Source organism: Colius striatus, chromosome 6, assembly GCF_028858725.1.
Source record: "Colius striatus isolate bColStr4 chromosome 6, bColStr4.1.hap1, whole genome shotgun sequence".
NCBI classification, from domain to species: domain Eukaryota; kingdom Metazoa; phylum Chordata; class Aves; order Coliiformes; family Coliidae; genus Colius; species Colius striatus.
In genome coordinates this window covers 38,241,004-38,258,152 of record NC_084764.1, presented here as the reverse complement: position 1 = coordinate 38,258,152, position 17,149 = coordinate 38,241,004, and the positions used below count along the sequence as shown (strand labels likewise).

At 37.1% G+C, this 17,149-nt stretch overlaps 1 protein-coding gene across 1 annotated transcript in view; it reads left to right on the top strand.

The window, feature by feature from the left end:
* Positions 1–16,893, top strand: part of C6H14orf39 (chromosome 6 C14orf39 homolog) — a 42,961-nt gene extending 26,068 nt beyond the window's left edge. The window contains exons 10-21 of the mRNA XM_061998836.1: positions 470–512; positions 988–1,108; positions 2,261–2,355; positions 7,012–7,151; positions 7,839–7,912; positions 10,199–10,284; positions 10,368–10,432; positions 11,549–11,619; positions 12,818–12,975; positions 13,479–13,590; positions 15,429–15,486; positions 16,691–16,893. Of these exons, the coding sequence (XP_061854820.1) occupies positions 470–512; positions 988–1,108; positions 2,261–2,355; positions 7,012–7,151; positions 7,839–7,912; positions 10,199–10,284; positions 10,368–10,432; positions 11,549–11,619; positions 12,818–12,975; positions 13,479–13,590; positions 15,429–15,486; positions 16,691–16,893 (1,226 nt within the window). The remainder of the gene's footprint in view (positions 1–469; positions 513–987; positions 1,109–2,260; positions 2,356–7,011; positions 7,152–7,838; positions 7,913–10,198; positions 10,285–10,367; positions 10,433–11,548; positions 11,620–12,817; positions 12,976–13,478; positions 13,591–15,428; positions 15,487–16,690) is intronic.
* The last annotated feature ends 256 nt before the right edge of the window (positions 16,894–17,149 follow it).

Here is a 17,149-nt window from a genome sequence, read left to right as displayed (position 1 = left end):
AAGAGACCTTTAGAGATCATCCAATCCAACCCACCTGCAGAAACAGATCCTCCTAGATCAGGTCACACAGGAACGGGTGCAGGTGGGTTTGGAAAACCTCCAGAGAAGAAGCCTCCACACCCTCCCCGGGCAGCCTGTATTTCAGAGTATGTACATACATGATATGTACATACATAATTTATGTATAAAATGTACATTCCTAATGTAGAGTATGTAATGGGGAGAGGTTTGCCATTGGGCTTCTTGGGGTAAAAAAAGTCTTGAAATTACTTTAGAACTCGCCCCTCAAATGTAAAATTACATTTTCATATATTTTTAGTGCTGTTTTTTTGCATTAGTCTCTGTTATGCTGCTGTTTGTTTTATGTATACTAAGAAAGGATAAGTGCTTCCAGTCAATTAATTTATCTGGTATTTGTAAATAACATTAGGCTTGTAAATTAAGGTCCTGTAATTTTTTATTTCTGCAGAATCTGTTCCTTTTAAATGCCTGAATGACTGGGCTATACGGATGTATCCTTCGTTTGTAACATTTATAGAGCTGACAAAAAACTTTATACTTACCATTCACATCTTTTTATTAGACAGTGTAAGAGTTATTTATAGATTTATGGTTAGAGTTGCAGCATTAGTACTCCTCTTCAAGAAAAGCTCAGATAACACTCTTCAGTTTAAAGTTATGGGAGCATTTTGAGGAAGGAAAACTAAATTTCACTTAATGACAAATTTGACTTAATCTGTCAAAATGCTTCATTAAGGCAGAGAAGCTTAATTGAAGTAAGATTTGAAGATTTGCCTGGGAAATGCAGATTTGTCAGAGCTTTCACAGAATCATAGAATGGTAGAGATTGGAAAGGACCTTTAGAGATCATCTAGGTTCTTTCTGCACCTCTAATAGTTGTGCTTGTGGCATAGAGGTGTCAGGGATCTGATAGTATCCCTTGCTTGAAAAAAGTAATGCCACAATCTATACTCCATGACTTGAAAGTGCTTCTCTGAGGCAAAAAACACAGGAGATGTTAAAGCTTGCTGCAGTTGCCACACAAGAATCCATCGAACTACAAAAAGAAGCAGAGGAATTAGAGAAGAAAATCAATTATTTTAAAAAGGTGAGTGTATTTTAATTTTATTTATATAAATATATTTTACAGATGCAGTTACATACAGCACTGTTATATATTTTGAAACATAAAAGCAGTAATTTATTGTCAAGCACACAGACCAACAGTATGATTCCAGTATTAGTAATTATGTTTCTACAGCATCACATATATTTTCCTTGACAGGAGGAGTCCATGAATGTAAGACTCTTAAAGCTTGCTTCCTGTTAACATCAGTTTACACAGTAATTTCCACCCAGACACTGTGTCATGATGACTTTCATTCTAGCTCAAGAAGGCCAGGGAATACACTTCAAAGTATAGCAGGGCCCTTCCTTAGTGAGTCCCAGTCCTACTGGTTTCTAAGGTTTTAGTAGTATTAATGTGTTTAATTTATGCTTTACCATAAGAATCATGTAAACTCTGTGGCCCACTTCCAGCCCAGTGGATGTGTGGGTAAATAGTACTTGGGGATAAAGCTGGCTGATTCCAGCCAGGAGATGAGTACAGTTCCACCAACAGAAGAAGCACTGATTCCAAAAGGATGGTCTTCCAAAAAAAAGGACTTTGTCGGGACAGCATTTTGACTCATTCTTCTGTTAGGAGGTAAAAGGTCTCTCCTAAGCCTGAGTAGCCCAGTAGGCCAATCTTGTGAAGAGTTTGGGAAGTTTTTATACTGTTGAATCTAGGCATTTTCACCTCTCTGGACCAGATGATCAAGGACTCCATTACTACTGTGTCAGCTGTATCTGCTTCAGCCAGCCTTATGCTCCTAGAAGCACATTGGGCACAGGTGGTATTTTCTGTTTATATTTTGTGGTAGTTTGACACTCATAGTTACAGACTTAAGTTCCTCATGTGGCATGTACTGTATAAACATACAGTGAAAAGGGATGTAGTGGAGTTGTAACTACGAAGGAGTATGTTTAAAGAGCTCCTTGTTCTGAACGGATATACAGAGTTTGTACTCAGAACCTTCTGGTTTTATTCCAATTTTACAGTTGGTACAACGAAAAATATTCCCTGTCTTTAACCTCATTCTGCTTCTTTCTTGAGACCACCTTGGCTACCAAAATTGTGCAGTGATTCATCAGGTTTAGAAAACATTTGCAGCATGTACTGTAATTTTTGAAGCTGTATTTTTATTCTTTATCTTTTAAGACATTTGAAGAAACTACAGAGGATGAAAATAATTCCAAAATGATGGAAGGAAAAAATCAGAAAAGTCTCGAGAAGCCAAAGGAGTTTAAAGAAAGGTACACTTAAAAACAATTTATTTCTTTTGCTTCCATTGAGAGCTCTTTCTCAGCATTTACTCAGAGACTGCCGTAAACCCCAGATTAGTGCTAGATAATGAGTGCCAAGCTTCTATAACCCAGGTTGCACAATTTAACTACATAACTCTTAAAGTTTTGTGTTTCTTGGGATTAAGATGGTGGCAAATTTTGATTCTTGGAAGCACTGTATCTGGAAACATACTAATCAAAAGCATTTTCTGGTAAACTTTGTTCCTCACAGCTACTGCTGATAGATCTGTGTGAATAGTTTTATGACTTTTTAGTACAACCACAGTGACTGTCCAATCAGAGATAAAAAATGTTAACTCTACTGAATGCATATTTGGGGAAGAAAAGTCAGAGTTCCACATGTCATAGGCCTTCGGCTCTGAGCTACTTAAGAAACTTAACTCTTAATTTAGTTCTTAAACCCAAACATGAGCGAAAGGTTTTGTAGACAGGATTAATGGCTTAGGAAATTAGTCAGTGGTCATTTACAACTGGGACTCATTTTAATTTGAGCTCAATTACAGTGACTGAAAATCACCATCAGGACTACCTTGCACTCATCTAGAGTCTTCATGGATGCTGAAACATCAATATTAGAGCTGACACTTTTAGACTGAAATCCATTCAAAACTGAAAATATGTCCTGAAGACTGTCCAAGTGTTTTTACATTGTGGTATGCTTGAAAAAGCAGCTTTTTAGGGTTTGAAATAAGGATTTAATGGACTATATCTACAGAAATGTGTCGTTTTAATAATCCCTAAGATCCTTTACACTGGGGCATTTTAAGTCTTTGATATCTTTTTACAGACCCATGAATTCTTCAGACTTTTTTGGTGGGTATGTGGTTTAAGCCTTTACATTCATTCTACTTTCTCATGTAAGCTTCTTGTAATTGGCAAGACCTCAGAAGCACAGGGAAGCAAGAAACCCACTTACTTTTAAGGCTAGGTATAAAAAACCAAGGCAAACATTCCCCTTCAATTTTCAAAGAAACACAGTCTATAGACAGAAAGCAAAATACCAACCAAAGACCTGTTGCAAAATCAGAGATCTGCATGTCAGGGTGTCGGAAGTGCTTGGTCAGGCTCCTCATGAAAAGGAATTCATAGGGTGCTTTTATAGACCTGCTGGTTATAAGTTTACCTCTGTGTTATGGAATCTTCAGGTGCTCATACCCTCAGCAGAAGTTATGCATCAATTGCATATGAGTGGGTAAGTCTTCTTGGTGCTTTCACTGAAGCAATTTACATGTTATGGTATCAGACCACAACCTGCTTATTAATGAATATATTTTTCCTAGGCTGAATTTTAAAGCTTATTTATGCCAAAGATATCCAAAGCATAAAGGCTGGTAGAAAACAGTATATTTTTCTTTTAAAGTCTCTATTTGACATTTATGTGTAATAAACAGTCTTCACACATAGAAGTGTCTGGTTGAGTAACTACTGATGTTAAAAATAGGTGAATTGTGAATCTGTGATTCTAAACACTGTGGAAAGAAACAACAAACAGAAAATGTGTCAAGATAATGAGTCATATGAATGAAAACCTCTGCAGACTCAAGGCAATGTAGAAAAATATGACAGATACCAGCAGAATATGGCTACCAAAGAATACAAAGAGTCTCCTTGTGAGCCCTTCTGCAGTCACTGCAAGGTTACGACTGATTAAAGGGCTTTGTGAAGAAAAGGAAATATCTTCATCTTCTGCCACAAAAGAAGAAGGAAAAAGAGTTGTACCGTGAATGTCCGTGAACTGATGCAGACCAGCATGAAGAGAAACCAGCAGCGTGAAGGGAAAGAACTACACAGAGCACTGAAAACACTGAGCAGGACAATGTACAAATTAATACCCATGAAATGCTTTAGAGGGCTACAAGACAAGAAAACAACTTGCAAGTTAATGAATAGGTGCTGATAGATCTGTTTTCCTTTGGGCAGGAAGAAGGCAGTGGTAACTTCTTTTAAAGGGCTTGGAACATTGTGGTTTGAATCAGTGCTGGCCAGCTAGTCACTGATTAAGCTGACTGCAAAACTCAGGTTCCTTTTCTCATGCCAGCTGTTCTCTCTGATGAGGGGGCTTTCATAGTTCACAGCCAAAGATCGTAGTTAAACTTTCCAAATCAAGACTTCTCATCAGTCACCAAATAGGACTCAACTGTTTTGAAGCCCTGGTCTTGATTTCTCAGTTAGAGATGATATTTATTATAAAAAGGCTGACATCTTGAGCTGTGGTTTGGAATATGTCATGTTCATACTCTCTGATTTAGTAAAATGTTTGAGAGCTTGAATTCCATTATCCAGTAAATATTGATTGGTTTGTTTTTTCACTTTATGTATTCATGCTGTCTCTGAACATCTAAAATATCTCACATCCCAAGTGAGAGATCTTTGCTAAAACTTCTTGTAAAGGATATTCCATGGGGGATTATTGCCAGTCTTTCAGTGTCTGTGCATTACAAGTGATTAGCTTTTACTGAGACAAGCAAAAATAGAGTTCTTGGAAAATTAGTTATCAAGCTATTTCTGGACTTCTAAATGGAAACACGTGAAGAGTCAACCCTGTGCCGACCACAACCTCACAGGCAGTTATTAGCTACTGGTTGTAATGACAGGTAGTTGTTAAAAGTCTGTCTTCCAAAAGGACTTGGTGGCATGCACCTGACTAGAATTCTGAACATGGCTTCAGTAGAGAGTCCTGGTAAATACAGCAGGCATCATACTTCATCTGTATTATCAAACACACTTGATTTTTCTGGTGAAAATAAAGTCATATTAATCCTTGAGTTTCATTATTCTACAAAGAACATACTTCCCTTTTATTTTGACTTAAGAATATGTTTGTGGGGGGTTTTTTTGCACTTTAATTAATAAAAAAGTTACTTATTTCATAGTATGGATCAAGATAAAGATTTTTTTTAATCTACTCAGATGTCTACTAACAATGAAGCAGAGAAAGAAGACAAATGGTCTTTCGTTTTCTTACTGCAATTTGGAATATTTTGAGCTTCTCTATGCAGTTTGGTTTTTCCTTTAATGGTTACTAATTATACCAGAGAAGATGTGCATGGTTTTTTCCATAGTGTTTTTTGGGAGGTAAGGGAGCATGTGTGCTGCATATGCATAAAGCTGAACTGCAGCCTCTTTTGGAAGGTTTTGTTACTTAAAAACTTAATAACCTAAGGACTTTGAAGCCCTGTTTGTAACTCTACCATTGACACATTCTTCTGAGCAGCTAAATGTTTGTAAAGGATTGCTTGATTTCATGGAGAGGGACATTTTAGAAATGTAGAATTATCTGGTAGGGTCTACAGAAGCACATGAAAACTGGCTTCCAGGAACTGTTAAAAAATACAGTTTGGCATCCTAAGTTGTGTAAAAAACAATGGTTTATGTCAATCTGACTCGTGACCTCAGCAGCAGCAGCCTTGTGTAATTCATTTTCAAATGTAAAGTGGCCAAATGAGCCATTTTGAACAAAATGCAGCAGCTTTAGCCGGGGTTCTGTGCTTAGCACTGTTTCTATTTCTCCTTGTTCTTCACGTCTCTGCATCTGAATTTGAAGCCATATACACATCTTATTTCCTATAGTACTAATTCTTGACACAGGTAACATCTACAGTTACTGTAACTGAGAAAAATATCATAATAACAAAGATTCTTTTCTTTTTCCTGGTGTATTTTTTTGATTGATGTGTTAGGTGGCTTCTGTAGTTTGTTAGGTCTCAGTCCAGTGCAGCTTTAGGTGAACATGTAACTATACTGGTGAAGATAGTCTTTTTCATCAGAGTTATTTGACTGAAGTTCATTATGGTTTTATGTGATCAAAGCTGTGTATGTGTTTTTTACACACATTTAAAGTGATAGGTCCACTGTTTTAACCAGTGCCTCTAGTTTGTTGTTTTTTGAGTAGTGTTGCTAAATTTACTCCACACTACCTTATAAAGTGCTGCCTATATTTTATCTTATTTTTATTTATGGAAAATTTAAAGAAAAAAAAAGAAGACTGACTCAATTCTTGCTTTGTTCTGAATGGCATTGTTTAGTCAGCCATAAACCAGATGTTGTAGCTAGAAGCACAGAGGCACTAAACAGGAATGCCAGAGAGAAAATAAAATAGAACTCGTTATTTAAAAAAATGGTAAATGTTCCTGTGCCAAATAGCTACTTTACCCTTCATTGTTCTGCCAACCTTTGTCTTTCTTTACTGTAAAAGGCTATTTACCCTACACAGATAATTACCTCACAAGTGAAAACACTTGCTGCAGTTTTCTCTTTTGTGGATGTATAGTGTGAATATTCCAGACAAGCTCAGAGAAAGAAAATGCTTTTTAAATGTGAAAATGTGATTTCAGAAAAACAATAATGAAATACTTTGATTAAAGTGTAAACCCCCAGACTACTAATACTTTTCTTTGACACTGACAAAATTGAAGTCAGCAATGTTCCTGTGGTTGGCTTATTACTACTCTATGTCATCTTCTTTTGGTGATATTCTGACTGATATTATTTAAAGAAAACTTCAATTTTTATTGACTGCTGGAGTTTGAAGCAGTTATATTTTTTTATATCCTTTATTTTGCAATTGTTAATGTTTTCATTTCTTTCTTTTTCTTTTTTTTTTAGGGTATTTGAAGAGATTGAACATCCATCTTTGCTAAATGACAAACATCAGCTGTATAAACCGTTACACGTCCCATGCATTCCTCAGAAATTAGTCCAGTCTATGCAGAATGTTAGATTCTCAATGCAAGGAACAGAAACAGGTGCAGTGTGTTTAATGATCTTCCTGTGAGGATTTTGGATTAGTTTTGTGTAAATGAATGGAAACTATGATAACAAATCTAAGGAGTGGCTTCTGCTGTGTCAGCTGAAGCCAGACTTTCACAGAATCACAGAACCTTAAGGGTTGGAAGGGACCTTGAAAGATCATCTAGTCCAACCCCACTCCCAGAGCAGGACCACCTAGAGTAGGTGACACAGGAACTCATCCAGGTGGATTTTGAATGTCTCCAGAAAAGGAGACTCCACAACCCATCTGGGCAGCCTGTTCCAATGCTCCCTCACCCTCACAGTGAAGAAATTCTTCCTTGTATTTCTTTGCAACCTCTTGTGTTCCGGTTTATACCAACATTGGCTAGTTAACTGTCTTTATGTTCTAGAAATGTGTGATTCCTCTCTCATCTGTGCAATGACTAAAGTAACATGACAGGTATACATGATGCATAGTGTTGGAGAACTCTGAAATTTACCTTCAGCATTGTTTGCATAAATATAGAAATAGTACCTGAGGATGTTTTGCAGTAAATGGATTCATACTTTCATAGTTTGTGATAATTTTTGTTTAGTACTCTATTACAGGAAAACTTACAAAATTTGTCCCCAAGTTCCCAATGCCATGCATTGAATACTTAATCCTATTGATAATGTTAATTATTGTTTTGTTAATTTAGGGAGACAAGAAAAACCTCTGGAACTTTCAGTGGCCAGTAGCAGTTCTTCTAGCCTTGCAGAAAATTCATCACAGGTATGCAGCTCTCCCACTGGTAAAATCATGAGATTTTATTATCTGGTTTATATGGTTGTTTAAATTTAAACCACTTCAAATAAATCTAATGCTACTATGTCTTACAAAATACTCGTTTACACTGTAACTAGGATGTTAATCTTAGTAATCTGCTATTACTTAGTTATCATTAAAAGAAAATTGTCTTTCTTTGGTGACATTTCTAATTCAACTGAAAATGTTTATGCGTCTGGTAATTATAGTAAGCATTCAAATGCCAAACTTAAGTTGGATCATTTATCCAAATAATTTTGCATAGTAGTTTCTAAAATTTAGAATAATCTTGTTAGATTCATTTGATTGTATGTAGCAATTTTTTTTAATTCTAAAGGAGAAAAAATAATCTATTACTGATTGTCAGCCATCTATTCCAAAATGAAGGATTTCTTAAAGGACTAAACATGCAGGGTGCTATACAAGACTGCCTACAGCTAACAGCTCAGTTCTGAGGTTTAGCCAGAAACAAATATCTGAGCCGAGAGGAACCAAACCATGAGTCACATTGCTTTGCACACTCGAGGAGTCCATAACGACTTCTTCCAACTCTCACCCATAAACACACAGTTCCTATGGTACCTTTTTGAAAAGGTGAAGTGTATTGCCACTCAATATCTTTAGTATACAAACACAATAGGTCAATCCAGAAACAAAATGGAGGAACAAGTAAAACCCATGCACCAGTACAAGTTGGGTATTGACCTGCTGAAGAGCAGCTCTGCAGAGACCTGGGAGTGCTGGTTGATAATAAACTAACCATGAGCCAGCAAGGTGCCCTTGTGGCCAAGAAGGCAAATGGCATCCTGGGATCCATCAAGAAGAGTGTGGACTAGATGACCTCTAAAGGTCCCTTCCAACCCCTACCATTCTATGAGTCTATGATTCTATGATTTTATGAACAAGTTGCACAGTTACAAAAACCACTATGAAAATCTCATTAAGTGCAAGAACATTCATAGGACCAATAGATATAAAAGAAATACTTAGATAAGGTAAGTACATAGGAGAGAAATTAAATAGTTTGTGTTTGTGTTTGCTGTGCAGAGGCTCGGGGAAGTTTCTATACCAAAATCTTTCTTTATAAGTGATATGTCAATTAGAAAGGTATCTGAATCTGTTTAAAACTAAATTTTAATGAAGAACAAAAATTGCCAAGCAAAAAAAAAAAATAGAGCCAGATGTGATTTTCTTAAGAATTTCAGGGGAACTGAAGGATAAAGGGTAGTGAATCACTAAACGATTTAGAGTGAAGCTTGTGGTAAAGGAACCCTTTGTAGGATAAGACAATGTGAAAGGTAATAGCTTAGACTGAGTGGAACAAGACTAGAAGAAATTTCAAGCAATTCTGATCTGTTACTGGCTGAGGGAGCTGGACATGTTGAGGATGATGGAAAGGCTGTTGCCAGGGTAATCCAGAGATGAAGGTGGGAATCTGGGACCTAGAATTGCACTTAGAGAATAGTGGGAAGCAATAAGTCAAGGTTAAGGGAACTTTAAGAAAGGGTGATGACAAAAAGGAAAGAAGATGGAGTCTGAGGAAAATGTAGAACTATTGGAAGAAAGAAGGTTGCTCTGCTTCAGAAAAGGCATGCTGTATACAACAGATTCTGCAGAATCAGCCTTTTATCTCCCACCCCAAAATGAATTCAATTTGATACATTTTTGCAAATTAAAATCAAACCAAAACCAGCAGCTCCCTGTGAAACAATGTGTTATCTAATGCTGAGTGCCACTCTGCCCTTAAGGCACAAATACACACTACATCGAAGAGTTAAGGCTTCTGATCTGATGAAAATCTGTGAGGCGGAGTTTTTCCATGTTTTCTGCAGTTTTTCAGTCCACATAAGAAGACATTCACTCACTACATACTCACTTTGGCCTTTGGAGGTGGAGACAGGACTGGCACCAGCCCTTTCTGTGTTGTCAAACAGGAGCAACCTGTCTGCAGTAATAGAAAACTTGGATAAAGTCTGTAAATTATGTAATGTTATTTGAGTAACAGAGAAGTTAATGATTCACATCTAGTTATCAGTGCTATGAAAGAGACTTTATAAACATTTATAGAAGTGGTTTTGGCTATGATGCTGTTAAAATGTAGTTAAAGCAAAGACAGGAAAAATAGTTTTTGTGTTGCCTGACCCCCAAAGAGCAGTTACAAGAAGGGATATCTGCAATCTAAGGACAGGTCAGTGTGATATTGAAGTGACAATTTCCTGTGCTGCCTCACTGTTTATTCTTCCTGTATTTTAGATGATTGTTGACACTGAAGGTACTGAAAACCCACAGATTGCCCAGGTTCCATCAATAACAAGCTTACAAAACCAAATGCAATTCAGGTAACTTCTCTTTAATAAAGTAGCTTTCATTCTGGAGATTGAGGCTTATGGAAATAATAGACAGTAATTTTTTTGTCTTTTAGGCTGGTAATTCCTCCAAAGCAGACAAGTTCCAAGCAACAGTTTGAGAGTGACAATGCACTAACAGGTAAAGTGCCACTGTCATTTTCTATATGTTATGCTGTTGCTGTGTTCTTAATCACCTAATTATAAAAGAGAAAATTCTACATGCCAAATGTTCATTCTGGGATTAAGTGGGCCACCATTTGTATTCCTTTTCCACCTTGATTATTTAGTTTGAACTTTGAGTAGCAGACAGCAAGTGTCCTAATTTAAATAGAGACTGAACTGCTCAGTATTGTGGGATTCATTCTGCACTGACTGTTACTAATGAAAGGAACCTTCCAGCGTCTCTTGTAAATCCACACTCTAGTCTCAAATGATTTGGGTAAAATGAAATCCAGTCTGAAAATCTGCCCAGAAGGCATGAGAAAATGCAAAGAAAAGCATTATGATAAACTCAGAATTTAGGAATTTTGAAGCATCAGGTTAAGATTGTTAAAGATGAAAATGAACTTGAGAAAGCTGTACAAAGTATTTAGAGGAACAAAACAGAGTAGTTGCAAGTACACATATAGCTTCTGAAATCACAAGGCACTGAGCTTCAGTTTAAATATTTTCCTTTTCTAATGATACTGCCAATTTTGAGGCATGTCAAACATTACAGTTTCTTCATTTTGTATAAATAGTATCCTAACTATGTGTCCTGAAACATAGGATCTTAATCCCCAGTGCCTGAAACATTGTACAGCCTGCAGCTTAGAGCACAAAGTCTGACAACATTCTTCTCGTTTCTCACCCTGACTTTTGCCCATTTCTTGAGGATGCACTTCGTCAGTGTTGTATGGATGTGCTTTTTGTATTGTTTCCACCTGGTTTCTATTGACTGGTTTTAGCACTCTCAGTGGACAATAACTGGATTAGACAAACATAGTGCTCTCAGGGAACAATAACTGGGTTTGAAGAACATACCAAACCATCCGAGGCAGCCTAAGTGTCGCTTTATAGCGAGTAAGTGGCAGAACAAGAGGTAACTATTATGGACACAGCCACAAAGTGAGTTATTATGAAAACTACAATCAGAACACTACCAATAGCAAAGACAAGTTAGTAAACATTTTTCAAGGATTCTTTCTTAAAATGTAGTTTTTATTTATCTGTTTGAAATGCTATTACAAGCAGTGCTGTCTTTTTTTTTGTGTAGCAAACCAAGAGGTCAAATGTGGTGATAAAGAAGCAGAAGATGAGCCAAAGGATTCTTCGTATATACCTCAAGTAAGCAAAGCATCTCTTATGTCAAAAGTAATTGTATTATTTAGAATAGTCAAAGGATCTTGACATACTTGAATCTATTGGCAAGAGGTAAATCTCAGAAATTGGGAAAATGAGTCGTTATTAAGGCACCCAGCAGGTGAGAAACCAGTCAACACCTTCTGGTGTTGATATGATAAAGACAGTTTAAAGAGTATAGCAAAATCTGTACATCTAGTGAAACAGAACAAGGTGTTTATTCACCATGTCCCATATACAGACAATTGTTTAGGCATTTTCAGGAACACAGGGTTTCGTCACACATAATGGTTACTTAGGAAGGAGGATGCTGTAACTCCAAACATCCTTCCCTTTCTCCTTGCTTCTTTTGTTGCTGAGTAGTGTCATGTGGTGTGGAATACCCCATGGGTCAGCTGGGGTCACCTCTCCTGGCTGTATACCCTCCCAACTTGTGTGCCACCAGCGCACTCTCTGGCAGGGCAGCATGAGAAGCAGAAAAGGCCTTGATGCTGAATGAGCATTGTTCAGCAGTAACTAAAACCTCTGTGGGTTTTCGATGCTGTTTTCATCACAAATCCAAAATATAGCACCATACAAGCCATGAACTCTCAGCCAAATCCAGCATACAAGATCAAGTTTGAGATACTCCACATCTTACAGTTGACTCACTACAGACTGATGCCTGCAGGCAGCTGGTGGAGAAGGATGTCTTTAAAGCAATATTGAGTCTGGTGGAAATTGCTCCATGGAATGAAAGTGTACATTCTCATTTAAGATTTTCTGAGGAAGAGGAAATACCTCAATCAACTGAAATATATTCCTTTATTTCACTAGGGACCATCAGGAGGATTCCAGTGTGACGTTAACCCTTATGCTAAGACATCCTTTAGAGTGAAATAGTTCTTTTATTCAAAGTCAGTGTTTTCAATCAGTTCATTACTTTAATTTTTGGACTAAAATGTTCATCTATAGCTTCATTCACAAAAAGTCCATTTTAAATTATATAACCTAAGGTTACAGTTTTAAGTATGGTGAACGTGCCACTGTGAGCATTTCAATAAAATCCTTTTGTTTTTCTTGAGAATGAAAATAACCAACTAACTCTAAACCACATAATGATTATCTTTACAGGTAAATGGACTAATGATGTTTTGGGAAATGTTATATACCATAAACATTCTTGTATATTTCTCTTTAACAGGACATACATCCACATTTTAAGCCAAATGAAGATAGTCCTGACACAGAGGAAGAAAGTACGGAGCAGATTTTAAGAGCACCTAAACCACCCGAGTTTGTAGGAACGCCTGACTCAAAGGGGAAGAAAACCCAGTTCTCTAAACCACCTCTATTTGACTTGTATGATATCAGCTTTTACTTTGATTTTGAGCAAAGTTGTGTTGATGTTTATCCTGTAAGCATTTGCACTATATTTGAAAGATAATATAGGAGGACTTCTCTAGAAAGCTCTTCTGAGAATATTCCAACATTTTTTCTGCATTGTGCTAGGTAATTTATTAAATTCTCTTCTTGTGGTATCATTTCCACTTGAAAAAGTGAGAATCTGTTTGGAAATAAATGAGACACGGGTTCTCTGTAGTTCTTTTGCTGAAATTGTTGTCTTTTTCTGCAGTAATTTCTGTCTTTAAACCTTTTTTTTTTGGTAAAAGGGTAGAAAATTGCTAAGAACACCGCTTCACTTTGAGTTGTATCAACCATTCTGTATTGCAAGGAGTCATTATTGATGGAAGCTGTGGGAACTTTAAAAGTAACAAAACAGAAAAAGAAAAAATAGAACAAAAAGCCCTCTTGTGCTACATTAAAAAACTATTCATGTAGTTCCTTCCTTTCTGTCTCTACAGCATTCACAATTTAAGTTGTGAAGAAGGAACATCAAAATCTCCCGCTTTCTTCTCGCACATGAACTTCTCCCAGAAATCACCTGGCTTTAATTTATTTGATTCATCTGATGAGGTAAAATTGAGTACTTGAGAATATTAAACCTCCACATGTTAAGGAATCAGCATTGACAGCGAATGAGGTTTTCCAGACTGGTTGTCTTTGTAGCAAATATGTTTTTTTACTAACTTGCTTAATTTTACATTGGAAAACCTTTAATAATGCTTATCTCCTTTCCTGGTGATCCCCCTGTCATGACTTCTGACCAAGTATAACTCTTTCCCATATGGGGAAGACTGGATCTTGTGCTGGTGACCAGATTCACGAAAAGGCTTCTAGCTTTATGTTGCAATGCAAAACTTTAGGTTCCCTATCAGAATTCACAACTTGCATGCCTATCCTGTCTGGTTTTGTCTTGTGGATGTGGGGAATCAGATAGTTCACATTTTATTTTTTCTCCTCTGTTTTTCACAAGATGCAGAACACTGAGAAAGGGAAGAAGAGACTATCCATTAAAAACACTGAAGAGCTTGGGTTAGCTGTACTGGAGTGAAGGGAGTAGGTGGGCAATTAACTGGAACAGGGAGTGGAATACAGGTCTTCCTCTTCCTTTGCAAATTCCTTAACCACAGTGCTCTAGAGTAATTGGGTATTCAGGATGGATGTTTGTCAGTGCACAGTGCAGTGGTTAGGTAACACTTCCTAGCAGCTGGCAATGTAGATTCAAAGTTCATTATGTAAATAAGGCATTGGAATGAAATATCTCCTATTTCAGTGAGTCTGAGCAGTTTTGAGGTTACTAGATAAAAGGTGAAGGAGGGAAAAGGGAAAAAACCTTTTGTGTTTGTCAACATATATTTTGTTGATACTTCCTGACATCATCTATGTGTAGGAGAGAATACACTGGTGAGTAGTTTGTGAACTGTTTAGGAATGACATAGGTCTTAAGTCACCTGAAGCTGTCAGAACTCACATTATTTTGTGCCTTCTCAGCAGCAGAAACCATGAATTTACCAGCCTGTAGCAGCTGTGAGGTATTCTGTGATGAGAGCTTTGAAGGACTTCAATATCTTGGGAACTGGGGCTGTTTAGCCTAGAAAAGAGGAGACTGAGGGGAGATCTTATTAACATTTACAAATATCTAAATGGTGGGTTGGAATATCTAAATGGAGGTTGGGACATCCCTTTTTTCTATAGTAGCCAGCAACAGGACAGGGGGTAATGGAATGAAGCTGGAACACAAAAAGTTCCACTTAAACATAAGAAAAAACTATTTCACTGTTGAGGTGAGGGAGCCCTGGCACAGGCTGCCCAGAGGGGTTGTGGAGTCTCCTTCCTTGGAGGTCTTCACGACCTGCCTGGACACGTTCCTATGCAACCTGATCTAGGTGACCCTGCTTCTGCAGGGAGGTTGGACTAGATCTCTAAAGGTCCCTTCCAACTCTGCCATTCTATGATTCTATGATCTATTATAAATCTAGCCTATGAACTCTCCTCAGGGGTAAGAAGTTGTTATTCTGCTGCTCTTTCTGGCAATATCAGGTCCTTCTCAATAGGCAGGAATTATGTTGTTGCTTAGAAGTTTTCTAAAGTGTCACAGAAGTTTCAATCTTTCTGTTTAAAAAACATCAGGAAGTCAGGTGAGATTTTGGTCTGACCTCAGTCTGATGTCTTTTCCAGAAGAATGGAAGGGACGTGTTTGCAAATGTGAGCAAACATCATGAAACCCATAAAGTTTACCTTGCAACTTTAGAGACTGATACAAACATTTAAATGCAGATTTTTGTGAAGGCTGCCAGCGTTCACTGGGACAGTCTTCCTCACCAAAAGCAAATGAACTGATGACATATCAGCATTAGACCTTATATTTTGTATTTCTCCTTTGTCAAATAAAATGCCTTCTTACTTTTCAGACAGAGGAAAGTTACTCTGTGGGAAACATGAACCCTCTGTCCCCACACAAAGATATTGGTAAGTCTGGAACTTAGATGTGCTTGTGTACACCATCTGTCTTCCACTTGGGCTTATGTGACTGACAAGCATGTGATCCTGGTTAACAACGTACCTTTGGTTATCTAGAAGGATGTTCAGCTGTTGTATTGTACTTCAGTAGTTTATTATGTTCATTTGTGTTTTGAGTAGCTTAAATCTTTCCCTGCATGTTTGGCTTCAAATGGATGAGATGTCATGAAAAAAAGAGGTATGAGAGAGAAAGAAGTAGGGGTAGTGTTAGGTGAGTCTAAAGCAAGTTGAGAGATACTTCAAGGAAGAATTAGAATTAAAATGTCAGAGCATTGTTACTGCTAAAAAGAACAGTTCTAATGTAAAATGCCACAGTAGCTGGTACATATTACTTTTTTTTATTCAAGGCTGCCAGCTTAGTGTTGGAAAGAGTTCATCTGTAGGGGTTTTCTCCTCCTGCAACAAAAAGAATATTTCCTTTCAGTTCAAGAAATCCTGCTAGAAAGATGCCTTCCATCAGTTTCAACTGTTGGAGGTACACAATGTGAAAATGACAGAAGTGCAAGAGGAGAATCAGGCTTGAACAGCATCTTCTACTTACACTGAGCCATTTTTGCAATATTTGCACATTCTGTAAATGACTTTACTGAAACGAAAGGGCGTTTTTTCATGAGATAAATAACTTTCTCTTGATCAGGTGCTTTTCTGAAGGGAACTATAGCCTACTCTTTTTTTTATTTTGAGGTGCTGAAAGTGCAAAGCTATTTTTTTGAAGTGGATGAGTATAAGGTTGTATGCATATATAACTGTTGTACAGAAAACTCTACGAGTTCATGTTACTAAATATAAAACTCGGGTATTTTTCTGTCTGTAGCTCGATTTCTCTACATAATTCAGAGGTTGATCATCTTTTTTTCTCCAGAGGAGAAAAAAATGTATCAGTTAACAAAGACCTTTATTTAGTATTCAAAATATTTCACCTAGTATAACATGCAGAAGTGTTTTGTTGTTCTGAATCCTTCAAGTACTTTACACTTCATTCCGCATATATTCTAATAATGACCTTCTGGAAGTACCATTTCTAGTGCAGAAATACACACACACCCCTATAGGCTGATACTCAGTGTGGTGTTGAGAGTGTTATGCAATATATTTGCAGTATTGCTTCAGTAAAATTTAACCTAATTAGAAATGTAATGTGTATTCCACATAGGAAGCTTGTTTGGGAAATCAGAAAGCGAGGATGCGTTTGTCTTTCCCTTCCCCTCGGAATCAACTTCTCACTCCTTCGGAGATGGAAAAGATGACTTTAGTTTTCCATTTGCATTTGGACAGGATCAGAGATCATCAGTGTCTCCTCCTGTGAAAGGTTTTCATTCTTCTTTACAAAATACAAAGCCATTTACTTTCTTTTGAATACCTTTGACTTCCTTTTAAATTCTTTTCCTACTTAGCCTTGACAAATGTTTTCAGTTTCTGAAGTTAAAGTGCAAAACGTTTCATAGTCTTCCATTTTGTGTAAGAACACATTATTGCAAGAGCATGTCTATATTCATCAGGCACACATGCTTTGGGATGCAGCTTTTCTTAGTTATCTTCAATTGTTTTTGTAGAATGTTGTGCTCTCACTGAATTGGCACTTACAAGCAGCAGACATACCATTTCATAGTAA